This window comes from Antennarius striatus, chromosome 19 (genome assembly GCF_040054535.1).
Source record: "Antennarius striatus isolate MH-2024 chromosome 19, ASM4005453v1, whole genome shotgun sequence".
Lineage (NCBI taxonomy): Eukaryota > Metazoa > Chordata > Actinopteri > Lophiiformes > Antennariidae > Antennarius > Antennarius striatus.
This window is the reverse complement of record NC_090794.1, coordinates 4767634-4787205: the sequence shown is the minus strand read 5'-3', so window position 1 is coordinate 4787205 and position 19572 is coordinate 4767634. Positions and strand designations below refer to the sequence as shown.

The following is a 19572-nucleotide window of genomic DNA, read 5'->3' as shown; positions in this document are numbered from 1 at the left end:
GCATATTTATTGGTATAATTTCGTTTTGGATGTGATTTCTTTTGCAAGACAGTTGGTTGATAATTTTTATGTTTCTGACATCATTTGTACGGCATAAGAATATGCTCTTTTAAGCTAACATGAGCAGAATGAGCACGGTATGCATAGGTGAAGGTATTTCCATCTGCTGCATGTTTTTGTATAATTTGAGTCTGATTTGATTCGCTGTCAGCATATAGACCCCCCTCTGTGTATACTCTGTAAGGCAGAAACGAAGTCGCGCTGCAGCTATGCCTGAATGATATTTTCAATTATGTAATGGCATTCCTAAATATTTACTGAGGACACAATTGATATCCAGCTGAGAATGAAATGCAAAGATTAGCATCTCTGCAAACGATAAGATCCATGGCTATGACTTCCTGTTCCGTATCTTTCTCTCTCACTCTTTCTCACTTTCTTGGTCTCACTGTGGTGTAAAGGAAATTGATATGGCTTGGGAGAATATTAAATTATATATCAAAATGTATGATTTATTAACTTAGTGTCCAAATTGCAATTATTTAGCAAGTAAACAACTTCTGCCTTTTTAAAATTTATAAACTTTCATACTCCAAAATATTCAGTGAGTTTTTTTACCCATATCATTCAAACTTCCTATAATATTGCATGTTTTCTAATATACTCATATTTTCAAATATTTGCTCGTCATTCATTCTTTAAATCATTTGATAGTAACTCCACTATTTAAGTGGAAATTCTCAATAACATAATTCAGAAATTTTCATCGATCCATTTTCCAGCATCTTATCTACCTTATCTGTCTACTTGAGCTTATTCCAGTAGGCTATGGGCGAAAGATGGAGTACACCCCAGACAAGACGCCAGCTCATCACAGGGCCAATTTAATCTGCAAAAGAGATATTGTACTTAATTTTCAGACATTATTGGCAGTTTAGACTTTTTCTTTTCAGCAACACACACAGTAAAACTTCTTGGTTACAAGCATCCCTGATTTCTCAATTGGCAACTTCATGACAGGAAGTGAAGACTGGGCTTGTGTGAACAATGTGACTGACCCAACGATATGAGAGATGAACCACAGGCCCAAGTTGGCAAAGGAAAAGTCTGGCAGGAGTTTAATTTACACGGAGCTGGTGTTGATTAGCTAATTAAACCTTCAACCTCTCTGCGTCCTGATTGGTTTGTCCTTGTTCAGGTCGCTGTGATTCAAAGCCTTAGCTGTCCGTCCCGACTTTTAAAGACATTAACCCTCCATCGGTTTCTTCTCGGCTCAAATGAAAGCCAGGCTTGAGTCTGCTTCAGGTTATTCAACCTCTTCCCACTTTTGGAACGACGCTTAGATTTTCTTTAACACTCATACTTCAAGCGAATGGAAGCCTCACAAGTTGATTTAGGAGAAGCTTTCTGACAGACTTTATTGTCTTCGCTCCACTATAATAGTCTTTTCTAGATAGAAATATTCTGTTTAGTGGAGAAAGGTCAGGAATAGATAACGAAGAGACAATAAGAGGGAGTGAGAGTAATGTCTTCACTCAGGGACAGACAAGTTATCAATCAATATATTTAGTAATATCTTTTATTGAGTTTCACGTTTGAGCCAGTATATAATATATGAAAAAATGTCAGTTCTTTCTCCACTTATGTTTAATTGTTTCTGATGTTGTTTTTTCCTGTGCTGAATGGAAAAATATAATTATACAGTAATGACAAAAAGAAAAAGCTTTGTACTGTAAGTGATCCTCTAGGTCATCCTTCTGAGTCTATTTACACAACATCAAGCCTGCAGTTTACCGTAAATTCCCTCTGAAGCCGGTGTCCTCACATTACCCTCACTTAGTGGTCATTTCCTGTAGTGGTCATGTAGATAAAGTCAGAGAAAGTTAAGGTCCAGAGGAGAGTCACCAAAGAAGGCATCTGTAGCCTCTGATCAGTCTTTGTACCACCATAGGGGAACAGCTTCTTGTCTATGTTTGCATTCAAGCCTTCGGGCTTGCAGGTACATTTGTTTGGTGTTGCAGACGACAGAGTCATAAGATCTCGAGATATGAATACAAACAAGATCTGGATTCAGTTAGATAAGTGATTCAATAAAAACCCCTCATTGCACTGTCAGTGTGCTAAGGAAAAACTCTCAGGAAGCCACTTCTGCCCTCCTGAAAAGTAACGATTAGGTCTCAGCTGAGAAACGAAAGGAACTTGGGAGAAGTTTCTTCTGTCGCTGCAGTAATAATTCCAGTTTGAAACTCTTTTAGCTGGCAAAAGATGATGCATTGGGTTCAGCTGGTGAAGTAGAGGAGCACACCGGCTCCTGGCTGCAAACTAGACAATTTGTCTGACAGGTTGACGTCGCCAGGACCAAACTCTGCCTACAGAGAACTATTTCTGTCTTAAGCACTACAGCTTTTTTTCAGCATTGAGCTAATAAGATGCTATTTGTTTAAACTAATATGGATCTAATGAATTTGGACTTGCAAAAAATACACTGAGGACAATTAAATGGATAATATACTTCAATTCCTGATATGGTTAAAAAGTATAAGCTATTTAAGAGTTATTTTTGTCACTTTCCTTTTAATGTTCATTGTGTTACTCAATATCACTGTCCCTGCAGTGTTTAATCATAGGAAATTAAATAGTTCCAGCCATAAATACTTCACAAATTGCATTATAATTATGGCTGTCAATGTACATTCAGGTAATACATTTGACAACTTTATAATCCTTTTGAATGTATTACTCACTGTAATTTGGAGAGGAGTAAATCTATATTCGGCTTTCTTTGTTGTGGAGATGAGGCATAATCATTGCATTATCAAGACTTTAGATATCAATTCCGGGATTTATTAAACTTTGTGAACAAGGAAATATTAGATATTGGAAACATGTGTAATTATTCCTTTGTCCTGGTGTTATTGGCCATGAAAAGTGATGATAAACGGATAAACCCACAATTTATTAACACGTCCAGCAAACATGGAGTTGGTCAGTCAGTTGATTAACTGATTATCAGAATATCTTAACTGTGCACTTGATGAATTTATAATTTCCCATTTTTTGTTGTTGTCTCATTTTATATTTCATGAATTTCCTGGTTTTCTGAAAACATATTTACTTCAAACAGGTAAAATAATCTCATACTCCTGGTTCATCGGTGATGTCAGAACTGTGTGAAAGTGTGATTAATCAAACAGTTAAAGCCACAATAATTTTGCATTTCTTTTTGTCAAAATACCAAACTGGTCAGCTTCCAGATCCCACCCCCCCATTACAGCCAATTCTTATTACATAATTAATCTTTCCTTTCCGTTGAACATCTGAATACAATTCAGGGTGTGTATTTTCCGGCAATCTGTTTTCTTGTGCTCGTTTCTGCCAACGTGTTAAACAAATGAATGATGAGATTCAGCTCTGGGTGATGATGGTAGGGAGAGCAAAAAAAAAAGAAATTCAGTCTGCCTTTCACAAAGACTTCATTAGTTTGCCTTTTGTCAAGCAGCTGGGTCAAACCCAATTGTGCTGCTTCCTACACTGAGAGAAAGGTCAAGTCAATAAATGTGTGTCTGGTCTGATACAGTTGTGCGAGCCAGAACCCACCAAGGTGATGTCTGAACAGGCGATGAAAGTCAGATTCATCTGCTTCAGATTACCACTGCTATATCCGCCGCAGCGGGTCATGGGGAGCCAGAGCCTATCTCTGCAGCATGGGGCGTGAGGCGGGGGACACTCCGGACACGACGCCAGTGCACCGCGGAAACACGGGTAGACAGACACAGAGCGGGACTTGAACCCGGGTCCGCTGCGCCACTGTGCCGCCCGCGATGAAAGTCAGTGAAATGTAAAAACTTGCCTGAAACATCTTATTTTAAAGCGCTTTCAGAGTGGAAATGTATGGTAGAGCTATTACTTATTAAGTGTGGTCTCCGTTGTGAACACTTAAGAGCACGTCCGTCTATGTCCCCCGTCTCTTGTCCTCGGCCCCGCGATGCTTTGCTTGTAGCTGTTTTGACTGTCAGACAATGAAAATATCATCACCAAGACTTCAGTGTTGAGTTGTAACACATTTGATGCCAATAACCGTTCTCCCGCTGGTGTCATATTTTACCAACAGAAGCTGTTTTCTTTTCACCAAACAGGAAGTCAAGGTTATGGATTTTCTCCTTCACTTCATTTTAATCATGCTCCTACCCACACGTCCGTCAACTCATATCGATCAGTGTGTAATGTTGCTTTGCAGATAGGATTGCCCTGTTGACCATGCTATACCCTCGTCTCCCACCCTCACCAGCATCATAGTTCACTAACTCATGACGCAGGCTTTCATTGGTAGGAGTGTATAAATGGAATATGATGAGGCCTGATGGGAAATTTATTTTTATTGACTGGCATGTTAGGGCTTGACTCGGTAGAAGGAGAATTCATCACTGGAGTACAATGAATAAAAACATTACATTTATATTTAACAATGAGATGTGAAGAGGTTGCCTACATTTTTACCACCTTCCTGTGATTTGAGGAGATGTAATCAAAACGTTTTTAACTTGTCACTTCAGAAATAATAAAAGAATATCTGAATGAGTTCATCAGGATGGACCGTCAGTGGTGTCTGTTGATGTCTGAGCTCTTTGCTCTTTCTAATGGAAGACTGCTCCTCTCATGGAAAACTCACTAATGGAATCCAATGTTTTACCTGCCATGGGAATGAATATCACATAGATCAAAATTGATTTTTACCACTGAAGTTGAGTTTATTGGTGTCGAACCCAGGAGAACAAAAAGCGATGCATCATTGCCTTTTAGTGTTGCTGCTCAGACAGACAAACGACGACTGAAACAATAGCTGTGTGCTTTTAGGGCATTGATTTGACAATTTTGAGGATTTTTTCTCAATTTCTCATCCATTCATGTTCATCAATCACCTCTGGTGTCTCAGAGAGCTTATGAAGTCCTGGTTGATTGTGAGCATCGCTAGTTGGGTTAACAACTTGTCTTGAAGATAAAAACGCATCATGGTTAGGTAAGTAATGAACTAGAACTAAGACAGTCACAGACTGCAATATCCCGCAACACCCCTGATTACAAAATTTTGCCCTGACCTATTTGCATAGGTCGAAGATCAAAGCTAGTGCTTTGATCTACGGTCTTACTCACACGGGCTTTCTGCTCGTCTTTCTATCTTATTTGGTTCCTGAGTTTACAAAAGTTGAAATAGGACCTTGACCTAGCTTTCTCAACATCAAGGTCATCATCTTATTTTCATCCTCTTTACCACCCGAGTAATGTGCTTTTTTGTTTTTTCTATTTGCAACGGTTGCGAAGATATTTGGTTGACTAACAACTAACATTCTTTCTGGTCTGGTTTAATTGACCTCTGGTTGTTGGGATGTCGACGGTGTGTTGTGGTTGTCACTCAGGGTCTGATGTCTTCATGCAGCTCTTTGTGAAGCTTTTTTTGCTGCAGGAACGAGCCACCATGCACTGTATTAAACCCTCTTCTGTCTGCAGACTGTGGGAAGGCTGCATCCTTCTTCCAGCAGCACAATACCGACCCATATATGCCTGTTGAAATGCTAAACCGCTTAGGAAATCCCTCACTGATCCCCCCCTCCTCGAAGAACAGGTCTCCGGGGGAAGAGAGGGTGCTGTCCTCCGAGCAGAAAAACGAGGTGGAAAAAATCCCATGTGGTCAGGTTCTGTTCCAAATGTCACTGGTCACAAAAATAATAAAAGAAAGCAGAAACTTGGGGGTTCATCTTAAGATAATTGTGAGGGAGCAATGAAAAGCAGGGTGAAACAGCAGTGCTAAGTGTTCGTTTTAAGTTTCTTTGCTCTTTTAAAAGTATCCAAATATGTATTTTGTATCAGAAAACAAGATCTGCCAGGTTAGGTCAAACCTCAACCATAAAATATTACTTAGTCCAATTGTAATTTTTTCTTGGAAGGTTGTCTTTAAAAGTTGGTAATAGTCTTTGGACCGCATCTGTCCTCTGTTTCACTCCTAGATTTGATGCCAAATAAGTACTACTTAAAAATGGCTTTGCGTCAGTCATTACTGCACTATCTATCTTTATAATGTTGTCAAGTTTGGCATCTGCAGATAATCACAGGACAGGAAATGAAATCCACTTTGATAGAGATGTTTTGGGGGAGGAACCGTGACTCTCCCAAAGTGTTTCTACCCTTTGCCTGTTCTTCCTTTTCTCGTGCAGTTGGATCTATTAGCATTGCTGAAAATGTCCCGAAGCGTATTATCTTTATCAGAATAAATGCTGCAGGACTTCTTATCAAGATGATCCCATTGCTCTCGCTGCTCCGCTTTTAAAAGCCACCTATTGGAGCTTTCGAGAGCCATTAATGTTTCATCTTAGATATGGCTTTGTTCTTGATGTCATGACGTTCGCTTTTTAAACTCGTGTTTTTCGGTGCCACCAGAGAAGGCAGACAAATATTCGCCTTCATTTCCCTGTCATTAAACCGTCTCCCACCCCTAGAAATTGCTTCACCTGGGTTACTGGTTATTATATCCGCACATTTGTTATTCTAATTATTTGTACCTGAGCTCATTTGCATGCCTGTGTGTGTGGTTCCTGCTGCACACTCAGGTGGGACAGGACACACCACCACTTGCTGCTGTAGAAGAAGAGAGTCTCTATACTCTTGTCCTCCTTCACCCAACCCCCCACTACAAAACTTATCTTGGGTAATTTTACTTGCACTTCCCATCTTTCCTTTATGAGTTTTCCCAGCCATTCCCTATCCCGGCTCCAGACGTCTTCTGTTCTCTAATAGAGTTGCAACCTCTGGGTCTGGCCCATTTCACATTGTCATTTTTATTTCATTACGTTTAATGTGTCAAACCTCACTTCTTCTTTCTATCCATGTTTCAACATTTCCACTTTCTTTTCCCCTCCATCTCTGTAGTACATTGAGACTCTTGATGCAAACTATGATTTATTAACTTATATTTTTTCCCCTTGTTTTTTCCGACTTGATAATAATGTTTAATGTGATTTTATTCCTCCATTTAAATCTGTTTCTATGAAGCATCTCTGAGGCTGTTTAGACTCAGATATAGGGTTGAGAGAAAGGCAGAAGTATTTTTTTTTTTTACGGCAGTGCATCTACATAGAAAGAGGAGGCGGATGAAGAAGGAGAGATTAAATTCATGATAGCATAAACACAAACAGGCCTTGGAAACAACCCTGTGGAAAATAAAACACACTGAGATGAATTTTAACTTTTGGCGAAATCAAAGCTCCTTTCTCTGTTTTTGTGGTTTTCTTACTCGTTGTAAAGGATAAAGTGAGTTTTTCTGCTATACGTGTCTTCTTGTCATTAAACTTGACACGTCTGTCCTATTTTTGACTGTCGTCTGTAAAACTGTTTCAAACACTAGCATCTGTTTATATCCAGTTTTGATGAAATGTGTGGCAACAAGCCCAAACCGGTGAATAAATTGTATCTGCTAATGGCAGATTTAACATGTATTCCACCTCGTTTCCTCCTACAGAAACAATTTTTCGCTTATCACACAGATCAACTTCTGTTCTCTGTTGTGGTGACTCATCCTATAACGGTTTGATTAAATGTAAAAATTGCTTGTACAAAACAGGAAATCCTCTTTTACAAAACTGCATTGAATAAAATGGGATGTGCTAATGGTGCAGCCTGGGTAATATCCTATATAAATATGTTCATATATAGAAGGTAACACGGTGGTTTGGTTTCGATCAATGGTTGTACTGTTGCTTCAAACAGCTTTTCTTCACATTTGCGTGGTGTTTCTCCCTCGTCAGCTGTTTCCCCTCGAGTCTGTGGAGGTTCTGTCCTGCTTCTTATCTGTCCTTGCTGTGTCTGACCTGACCTCCCTCCTCCATATCTCCCTCCATCTTTATCTTCCCCTCATTCAGATGGCAGGTTGTGAAGTAGTCAAGCATCTGTGCTTCTCCTCTCGCTCACTGGGGATGCTGCTTTGGCAGGCAGATCAGACACACGTGTGTGTGTGTGTGTGTGTGTGTGTGTGTGTGTGTGTGTGTGTGTGTGTGTGTGTGTGTGTGTGTGTGTGTGTGTGTGTGTGGTCCACATGTCGATTGGCTGTCTGACGTCCTTATCTGCCCAACAACCATATTGTCGTCTGACTGTTCCCCCTGTCTTCCTCACACACACGGTGCACCTGTAACCAGGGTGTTAGTCGCAAACGCCTCCCTGGAGACGGGATTCGGTTTCAGCTTCAACCCAATCTCATTTCCTGCTTCCTGTTTAGCACACGTTCCCCTTTCTTACTCATTACTTAAGACACCTCGGAGCAAATGGGGTCATTATCCTCCAGCTTGTTGTTGTGTGTATACAAACTGGAGTATACACTCTGAAGCAACGGCAGGTATTTATGTTTGACGTTTGAGCAGGACCCAGTGGAATAAATCATATTTTTATTATTAACGCATATTTCACTTTGTGTCATGCAGCATCTCAAAAGTTTTACAAAGGGATCACCTTTTCTTTTCTCTCACCCAAACTTTATTTATTCCTGTCTTCCCTATAGATATCCAGTCATGTTAACATCTGAGTCCATATTCATGAGGCGATTCAAGTGCAGTGAGGGAAAAAGACCTTTCACTCCCACTGAATTAAAAAAAAAAAACTATATTCATTTTTATTTTTTTCCACTCGAAACTGCCCTTACATTAAAGAGCGTTCCAGATGTCTCTGAAGTAATAATACATTATGGGAAGCAGAGGAAGTATATTTTAGAACAGAGCAGGCTGCTATTTGCATGGCCTGTTATCTTGTAAGCCGTTGGCTCCAGATGCACATTTAACTGGGCGCTGCAGCATTTTTTCCATTTTTTTAAATTGCATTTATTATCTGCTCAACCTCCAGCATCCCCCCCTCCCCTCTGTTACAGAATAGTTTCATCTTGGTTTACACTTCCCTTTATTTCTGTGAACATTTGAAATGATAAAACAGATAATAGGATATTATAGATTTACTTATTGAAAAGAAGTGCCATTATCCTACAGTACTGCCCATCATTCTTGCATCATTGTGTGTAAATATGTTTGCTGTTCTGACAGGAAACAACAAGTATCTGTCAATCGAAATGATCGTGCACATACTTGCATTTAATTGTATGCAGGTATGTCACCGGTAAACACAATCCAGTTATTAGACCAGCGCCTGAGGCGGATCAATCGACCGGTGGAGAGGTGGAGCAGGAGGAGACTTGGAGGGTATTTAAGAGCGAGGGAGGAGGAGGTGATCAGCAAAGCTGATCACAAACTCTTCTGTAAGAAATCCTCTCTTCTTGGAGATGGTGTGTGGCTTCACACTGCTGGGACAAGAACTTCTGAATGAGATTCAGATCCTGTAGCTGGAATGGACTTTAATAAATCGCTGCACCTTAAACACAGAGACATTTACTTTGGAGCGGCTGCGCGTCTGAAATAGATTCATCCATCAGATCCTAATAACGGCAGCCTGGAAAATCCCCAGCAGTTAATCCAATTAACGTCAACACATGGATCCTGAGCGGTAAATCCAATAGAAGTTAATGCACAGGAATGTTTTGGAGTGAGACTCCCTGTCTGTTCAGAGTCAATAAGAGCTCCTCTCCCTTTGAGAGGAGCCCTTATTACACTCCTTGTCCTTTTACAGCTCGTGGAAACACAGGCTTTCTTGCTTTGTGGTGTTTAATTTGCAACAATTTCTTTGCACTAAAGAAAGTCAAGAGTTGTTAACTGATGAAAGCTGATGACGATACCTGAGGCTTCCTCATATCTATTTTACACCGACAGTCTTTCCTTGCTTTTTTTTTTTTTTTTTTTTGTTAGCACTTTTTTATATGGTTGGTCACAGAGAGAATCGTTCCAATCAGAAGTCAACAATGCCTCCACCATTGTATCTGGTATCATCTGAGCTTATTTGGAACCTCAGCAGAGGTGACAACAAAAATACCCACAGGTTTCAGGCTTACCAAATGTAAATGCAACGAAAGGCGAGTCAATACCACCGGTATTAAAGGGCCACAGTGGGTCATAACAAGCTTCTTAGTTTTAATCTGTTCAGACTGTTCTTTCAGCTCATTCATGGAGAATGTGAACCGTGACTAACCGGTATTCCTTTTATATACAGCACGATGAGTACACTTCATTTGGTTTACTTGACTAATCGTGACTGTGATGTTGGTTCTGACTCAGTATTCTATAACGGTGGTCCCCAAACTAAGGCCCGCACGCCGGATGCGACCCGCCTCCATATTTGGCACGGCCCCCTGAAAAGGACCAGAAAAATGCCCCCCAACAATATGGTCCCATACTTTGTGTGACACCACAAAGTATGAGCTCTGTGGTAACTTTTAAACATACCCTATGTTGACTATTAATTCGTCATCGTCCAACTTATGTAATTGTACATTTCTGTAACGAACCGAATTTCCCTCCAGGGAGCAATAAAGGATTCTGATTCCAAATGGAGAAAAAAATAATCTCATGATGTATAAAATCTCCTAAAATATTGTCCAGTTTCAACCTGTGGAGCCCGTGGAGAACATAATTATCTCCATACTTGAACCAGACCTGGGAATGACTCTGGACTGTTTCTCGTGTTGCCATGCTGCATCGGAGTGTCTTACTGTAACGTTCATGTCAGAGCGCTAATTAGCAGGCTCACTGGTTTTAATTAGTGGGTTTAACCGAAGATCAGCCATTCCTAGCTGTCCTTTTGATGTGTTATGCAAACAGTGCAGCTATTGTCAGCTGTTTTTCCTGTGAACATGAAGCAGTAGCATATGCTAAAATATAAGAACTTTTATGTCTGTTTGGAAGTGAGTGTTCTTAGGGTTGTCTGTGTGCACAATGAGATACTGATGAAACGAGATGTTGCTGTGCTACTTATGCTAACTATCCACTACTTCTTCTTGACTTTGCTTCTTTGTGTATTAAGCAGGAAAATCAAGTATTGATGCTCCAGCCTGAGAATCTTTCATCATGCTGGACTATCTTTTTATGTAAAAGATGGATGAGCTTTGCAGGATTTAGTCCCTTTCTAGTCCTTTTTTTAATGACTTTTGTGACAACCTCTTTAAGTTCATCCTGGTCAGTGGAGTTTATTTGTAATTGTTCACCAAGTTTTTACTCAATAACGCAGCAGTCAAACTTTGAAATTCAGGAGGCTCCCTAGTGGCGGTTAGCACTCACAACGACTTTCATTTGGGGAGCTTCTTGCTGTGTTGTATTATTGCTGGAACAATAAGTCAGTCAATCATTTAATCGACATCAACTGCTGCTTGTTTTTTGGCTATGATGCATGAATGGAATAATCAGCTGTAAGACACCAACTTGGCCCTGAAAAGCGTTTTTCTCTCTTCACTTATGTTTTGTGAACTCAATTTTTGAATTTGTTCCAAAAAACAAATAACTGATGAATCCATAATGAAACAGTTGGGGTTTTTTTAAACACCCAGCTACTTGGTATGGATGCAGGCAACTGGGAACAGGTTGGTGAGTTTGTTTCAATTGAGTCCAGCCATCACTTTATCTACAGATGTTGTTCTTACAGCAGTGGCTGTAATACAGAGCAGCCTCTCATGTTTTATTGGACTTCCTTTAAGCCTTGATTTTATCTGTTCAAGTATGACTAGATGAGCAGTAAGACAGGATTTCCAGACTTCTTCCCTGTTGACTGACTGACTCAATTCATTGGTATATTTTTAAGCCTTTTTGAATCATTACAGTTGTGCTCAAATCAGCTGACGAATGGTGAGTCAGCAGCAGTAATGGAAATAGTCATGTCACTCTGCAATAATGGTTGCTGTTGCCCATGCACACACACACACACACACACAAAGGTCTGGAATAGCGCTTTATAACCCGGATTAAGAGAATGGAGAAAAATGCGAAGTAGGAGGAGGAGCCTGGGCGTGGGATTAGAAGCTACTCTTCATGTTGCTATGAAGACCACAGACTTTACTAGATGATAAAGAGCTGAAGCCTGACTTACTTGCTTAGTAGGTAATGGAATTGATCAATCCCTGTGTTTTAACCCAGGGTGAGCCGATTAATCAGACAGCAACCACAACTGGTTGATTTCTGGTCTAGGAGATGGTTTGAGTGGATCATGGACATCCTACTATGTCCACCCCAAGTTCTTTCTTCCAGTTTGTAGTTGGATGGCATCAGGAAGTGTTATATTCTTGAATGAGTTCAATATCCGTGTAGCTGCTAAATAACTGTACTAAATAACACTGCATTAATCCACTCTTTTAGCATTCTAGTAATTTGATGGCAATTGTTTTGTTCAGGTTTTCAAGTATTAAATGACACTTACTTGTTTTAAAAAAAACAATTTTTTTTGTGTCAGTTTTTATGTGTAAATGGTTTTTTTTTGCCATTTTATGACCCATAACAACCCTTTTGATGAATCAATACCGTAAATGAATGGTGTTAGCCAATAAGTAAAATAAAAAAGGAACAATTAGTCTAATGTCTATAATCTTTAAATTTCATCATCTTTTTCTCCTCTGTACCCCCCTCCCCCCTTCTGTCAGATGATGAAACATGCCTGGGGCAGCTACAGACGCTACGCCTGGGGTTCCAATGAGCTCAGGCCCATCTCCAAGCAAGGCCACTCCAGCAATCTATTCGGTGGGTGAAGAACACACACACACACACGATTGATCTCTTGTCCCTGCCAACAATGGCCCTGGCCTTTAGATTATCAGCCAAATTGGCTGTCAGTTAGTCATCCATCTATGGACACTTCTAAATGTCAACTTTATCATATATTTATATTCTGTTGGTGCTCTCTGCCGGTTGTTGTGCCGTAAAGATGCGGCTCATCTTATTCTGTCTTAAGATACAAAAACAAACATCAGACATATTTAAAGAAACACACTTTACTCGCCTCTGTTCTCTGTGACGTGATTTCAGGAGCAATCAGCGCCCAGTTTGTGTGACAGAAGCCAAATGAAACTAGAACAATAACTTTGTCTTAGCATAATCTTTTACAAACACTCAGACACAATGCGAGCTGATCCTCATGTCGTGTCATTAGTTGACTGAGATTGTTGGATTAAGACCTGGATTCAGAGAACAGAATAATTCCGGAGCAGGAAGCTAAAAGGAGAGGATCCCACATGTCTGCTATGATATGACGAGCGCATGGGCCAATGGCAGCACGTCATATTTAATCCATATCACCTAATGGAGCACAGATGAGATGTGTGACTCCAAAGGCGACCGGTTAGTTTTTAACAAGACGGAGACATTAAAAACGTGACGTCATCGCTTGTAATTTAATGCTGCGGGGTCAGGATTATCGAACCGATCTAGGATCTGCTGTGATTTCTGTCGCTCCCTCTGCTCTCTATAGTTTTATTCCTGCTTTGACTAAGTTTTGGAATCTGAAAACAAGTCAGACATTAGAATGCAAGAAGTCCAGTTATTTTCCCAACATCGAAATTTTGTGCTGTTTCCGTATGTGACAAGATTATCTGAACTGGAGTTTGCAAGGACTCAGCAGAGCTGTTGGTTTTTTGGCTGTTTTTATTTGTTTATTTTCTCTTTCCTCCCCGTAACGCTCATATTACACAGCTGATGGGATGACAGGCTCTTTGAGCAGATACATAGCAGGTTATAAAGAGGGCTTGAAGCAGCAGACTTGGGTCAAGCCTTTGTTAAATTTTTTGCAGCAAGGTGACTCTTCTGATGTTCAACCTCCTTTTATGTACATCGACTTCAGTCTGAGAGAGTCTTTCATGCTCTTTCTATTAAAAAGATCATTAGAGACATGCTTTTTTTATACAGCATGACTTTTATTTTTGCTTCTGCATCTTATTGTAAACAATTTTCACTTTGTAATCCGGACATGGTTGTCAAAGAAGTGTCAAATTAAAATATTCAAAAATCTGCATTCACCATGAAGAACAAGTCTATTCCAGTATTCTGTGACGAAGATTAACAGACTCCCTTTTTTTAATGATTACTTTTTTTATGTTTAATGAGAAAATTCAATCAGCTTTGTGTAAATTTCATTCGCTGTTTGATTGCAGGAATTTATCATACGTAAACGTAGGACAGAAAGGAAAGCGAAGCGTGAATACTAATGGTTAGATTAGCCTGTTCAAACGTGTTAGCCAGTCTCTGGTTCTCTATCTCTGTCATCCGTCGTTCCTGTGGTACAGAAAAGTAAATATGTTACTGTGGGAGACTCCGGCTTCCTTCAGTAAACAGGACGGCTTTGTCTCTGGGCCTTGTCACAGATATTTGTCTCCTATATAACGTGACGCACAATGATATGCTGATGGGATTATTACCTTGGCTTGGATTATTATGCAAACGAAGTGACTTTCCTGACCTGAAACAGTTTCTGTCATCCAAGAATCAACGAGTTTATGAAAATTGGAATTTTTTTCGAGGTTTTTTATCAGACATTTTGCCCAGTCTTGTCAAATCTATGGAACTTATTTATCTTTGCTTATTATAGCTCAACCTTTCTTACCCTCAGGTGTGCATCAAGTTCAGTTTGGGTTGGGTTTTTATAGCCTTAACTGACATTAGACTGGCTGGAGTTTCTTTCAGGTCATATTTATTAAAAAAAAAAAAGAGAGAGAGAACACTGCCATACCAGCTTTTCTGGTTTCTTCATTTTGAAGCGCAGTAAAAAATATTTAAGTGTTTTTCGTGTGCTTGAATCTCTTGCTCTCGGGCCACGTCTTACGCTCCACAACAACCATACTTTCTAAAAGGTTGATGTATAGATCCTCCTTCGTGGGCTTTCCTCTCATTCTTGCCGAGGGTAAAAATATTCCCACGTGCAACCAACCAAATCTTTCCCCAAGGGCTTGAATAACTCAACATGCTCAACAAGAATATGACGCATTAAAGAACACTACTGATGTTTTGTGTTGCTGTCAAAGAGAATTGTACTCGTGAACGCATCTGATTGGTTGTCCAAGATATGTGACTCATGGAGACGGATTCATTGGATTAATGGTTCACATTTTTAAATCCACAAACCATTGTGATTCAAATTGAAGTAAACTTTCTCTATAAATTAAGAGCTACTCCTTTTTTTGGTGAACATGCCGTTGCGAATGAGACCTCCAGTGTCACACAGTGATTGGCAGAGCTCAATGAGAAGGCGGAGCCGATAACTTGCTCCCTCATGTATTATAAATAATAAATGGGATTGAGTGTCTCACCATGGGCACCTAACTTTTGCCAGCCTTTTCCAGTTTTCTTGAGGGTTTGTCTAACTCCCATTATACTCCGCCAACCTGAGACCTGCGTATTTGTTGTCAGGATGAAATTCCGGCTGTGGGCTGCATGAGGAAATGAAAGGCGTACGACTCTCCTGAGACGCCGGCCTTTCAGCACAGGTTATCTGCTCAGTTCTGGCCGCAGTGCTTTTTAAAGCCCGATGAATGAACGAATGGCAGACTGTGCCGTCGACACAGCCAGGGCTTTGTGATGCTCTGTTTGTTCATGTTGTTTTCCCTCCTTGTCAGTTTTCAGTGAAGAGGGCTGCACCTTGTCTCCTGGACAAATGCTGCAGGTCCATGTGTTACGTTACTGTAGTGACAATAGGTCTACCTGGATGGAATAAAAATGGAGCTAAAGCTTTGCTATACATCAAACCTCAGCCTTAGCTTCATGCTAGCAAAGCTAATAAAAATATTATCGCCCACCAGTCAAGCAGTCTGGGGTTTTTTTTTTACATTTCTTTCTGTTTCCAAACGAATCATTTACTTGCTTCTATATTCTGACATTAAGTCCTGAGCTGCAACCTGAGCTCCCACAAAGCATTGTGTTCGAATCAGATATTCAGGCTCGCTCCGTAATTGAAATGGATGAAGTAATTCTGCTCTGGCCTTGTCTCAGGTTTTTATGTTTATCTGTGTCTGTCTGCCTGTGTGTGTGTGTGTGTGTTGTGTCTGCAATGATGTAAATGACACTCTGCACAGAGGTGGTGGGATGTATTAAACACATCACGCAGCTCTATATTGTTTGCATTCTGTTGCTACAGAAGCTTGAATCTGCATCGACAGTAATTAAACTCCCCCCACTAAGGCAGTGTAAAACTCACACATCAGCACCACCCATCCTCCTGATGAACACACACCTTAGCACCTTGCACATACAGTAGACACAAATGCACTCACACACACGCACACTCCTCAGGATTTATTTGCAAGTTCTCATGATTGAAAAGACGAGGCGACCACACAAAATCAACACCCGAATTTAGCAAAATTTTCCACACCTGGATTTTTCTTCTTTCTGTCTGAGGAATGATCACAGCTGTCCTTTCCCCGTCAACACGGTAAAACGTGGCAAAGTCTTTGACTGTAACCCTGACAAAAAGTGATGATGCTTGAATATCTGTCAGCGTGTGTGTGCGTGTGTGTGTGAGCTTGTTTGTGTGTTTCAGTGCATTCTGCCGACGATAACACGATTAGCCGAAGGCTTAGCCATCACTTTCCTTCACCTCCCCTCTGACCTCTGGAAATAGAGTGAGGCGGTGGTTCGGGCTGAACGGATCGCTCTCAGACTGATGGCACTGAGATATGAAACAAATTGTTGGATTAGGGATTAAATCTGAAGTTTTCATCGAGTCAACATAACTCTATAGGATGCACTGGGACCCTTTCTCCTCCTGTGGGAGAACCAGTAAGCTGAGCACAAACTTCATTTTTTATTTTTTATTTTGAAGACTGAATTTCCACGTGTTGAAAACAGAACTCAGTTTTATTAACATCAAAAACACTTTTACTGCTGTAAGTGTTTTGAAAGCTGATGCTGCTGTTTGTGAACTAAAGCTGCCGAGTCAGTATGTACATGTCCAATATTCATTCACCTGTACAGGTGAAGCAGGAGGGGAGGGGGGTTTCAACTGAATTGTTATTTATATCACAGAAGAGAGGAAAAGGAAATGGATCCTCAACCAGATGTGATTGCATTTCAATCTTAGAGGCTGGTTTAAGGTTGCTAATCAAAATCAGAATCCTTCAATTTAATCCTTTAATTTTCATGGGAAATTCTTCATAATCAAAGATTAGTAAGACATTTGAAAAATGAATGTTCTGTATATTATTAAAGAATATGGAATATTCTATTTCATTTCTCACCACTACCAACCAATCCGACAAGACCTGCCACCTGGGTGGAGATTCCTACCTGTACATTAACAAATTAGTTCAGTAATCATTTTTTAACTGATGACCAGTATCACACATCAGAGTAGTCTCCAGTTGCACTTTATAAAATTAAAATTAGAATTCTTTCTAATCTTTGAAATTCAGGCTTCTTAGTTAAAAAGATTTGCTCGCACTGTTTTTGTTATTGCCTGCATTTCATCATTTTTGTAAGGCTTCTCAATTTTCCACACAGTCACAAAAGTAACAACACAGTAGTAAAAGAAAAAAAAAATCCCTAAATCAGCAAATAACAGCTACATAAATCAGTTTTTTGTTGCATACACCATGCACTTTGTTACCCCAAGGCAAAGTCGTTGTTTCTTTTGTTGCACAGACTTTTGTTCAACAACTGAGTATGAAAGGTTTTGATAAAAGACTCCTGGCTTAATGAATCGGGATATTTTGTCAGTGTGAAAGCTAAAATGCTCACTCCTGGAAGGCTGAATGGGAAGAACTCGACTGTTGTTGAGGTGTTGAAGTTGTTTCACCTCTCATCCAAGGATTCTTCATTTCTGACTGATGGAGAGGTCAGATATTTCAACTCTGAGGCCGCTAAAACATTGGTAGCGGTTGACTCGAAGGCTCTATTATGTTCTTGTCAAATGCAAGAACATAAAATAGCAGGTCTTATATAATGGAGAAAATGCTTTGTGGAGGAAAGGACTGAAGTGGATTCATTTCCGCCGGTCTCACCCGATAAACACTCAAGATTTTCTGATGCTGCCTGACGGAAGGAAGTAGCAAGCTCCGGGCTAAAACTCATCTCGGATAGAGTCACTATTCATCTGACCTATTGTTGTAGGGCATACATTACGGTTGGATCAGGGGGTTTGCTTCACATGATTGCTGTGACATCAAGCCCAGCTCTGTGCTCAGGTTGAGTCGTGTTCAGCTGGAGATGCAGGAGTGTCAACACGGAGGCAGCGTGACCCAGAGCCTGAGGCCTCTGATAAGGCTGGGCTTTCTGCACGATGTCATCCACGTGATATTTCAGTCTTCATCTCCTCTACCAACAGTGACAAAACTCATCATGTTCCTCATAGCAGTTTAGTTCACGTGGCCACGAAACAAGAAAATACACACAAGTCAGGTAGATATTTGTCATATTTAGACAATACTCAAAAATGACGTGGTTGTTGTAGAATGTCAATATCCCAGGAGTTCAATCTATTGTGTTGTATCTTAGAGGGTATGAAAGGATTGAGAGATGAGTAATCAAGCCTGTAAGGTGCAGCGGGTGTCAGCCGTCCATCGCTTCTGTTTGAAGAGGGAAACCAGTGTTTGATGATGGAGGGATGCAAGGTGGTGGAGACAAAAGAACACAAAGTAAATAAAGGAAGGAAAGAGATAGAAGGTCAGAGGATGGGTAATGGTAAAAAATACCAGGAAGAGCTGGTTGGTTTGTTTTGAGGGACTGATGCTTTTCTTTTGGAATAAAAACCTTTAGTGTCCTATTTTTTCCACCATCTTTCTCTATTCCATCTGAGAATATAAAAGTAATGATGATTGTCTTCTCAGAAATGTACTTCTCATCTCTGCATCCTTTTCTACATTTCCCTTGGTCTGACAGTTGTTAAATCTCATCTTATTCTCAACGGAAATAGGTGAGATCAAAAACTCATTGAAAACTCTGTCTTTGTTTCCAAATTCAGAGCTCAAAGAACATTTCCACAGCTTTCAAACCCTTTCCTTTTTTTAGGTCACAAAAAAAACCCCATAAACATTTCCTCACCCTTAAAATGCTTAAAGGTTCAGGAAGAGGAGACAACACAATGAATAGGAGGAAACGCTTCCTATAGTCTCTAAAAATGTGATTCAGAAGACACAAAGGATGTTAACAAGTGATAACAGGAACAAAATCTGCTGATTTCTTTATTTAACATAACGTGAGGCTCACCAAAACATTATCATCATTAATAGTTGTCCAATAAATTATAGTGTTAGCCTTTTATGACTATTATTATGGTTGCTCCACTTCCACTGAGGTCCTTCACGGTGTTAGGCGTCAGTTCTGTCCACTATGCAAGCGCGCACAAGCCCAGTGTCCCTTAATATAATTAAAAGACAGCAAATGTGATTTATCAGCAGCCTTGTGCAGAAAAAGTTTTATTTATAGTTCTGTAATGAAAATCAGCTTCACACTCAAACGTTTGACCGAGCTGTTATCTCACAGCGGCAATTTGAAAAGAGAATAATATCCAGGCGCCGCGCTGAAGGATGGCGGTAACCCCTGCACCGTAATGATTCAGCAGTGTGTCTAACAGAAATGCCTTCAGCTGCCTTTATTCCTCCCACGACATTCAGAGGGATATAAACCCACAGATTCACACAATATCAGTCCGGCAGCTCTCCAGGTTTCACCTTGACTGTGCTTTGAC

The 19572-nt window shown here is 40.2% G+C and overlaps 1 protein-coding gene across 1 annotated transcript in view; it reads left to right on the top strand.

Moving 5' to 3' along the window:
- man1a1 (mannosidase, alpha, class 1A, member 1) overlaps window positions 1-19572 on the top strand; it is a 78318-nt gene that overhangs the window by 10126 nt on the left and 48620 nt on the right. Inside the window, exon 2 of the mRNA XM_068342970.1 lies at window positions 12545-12641. Within this exon, the coding sequence (XP_068199071.1) occupies window positions 12545-12641 (97 nt within the window). The remainder of the gene's footprint in view (window positions 1-12544; window positions 12642-19572) is intronic.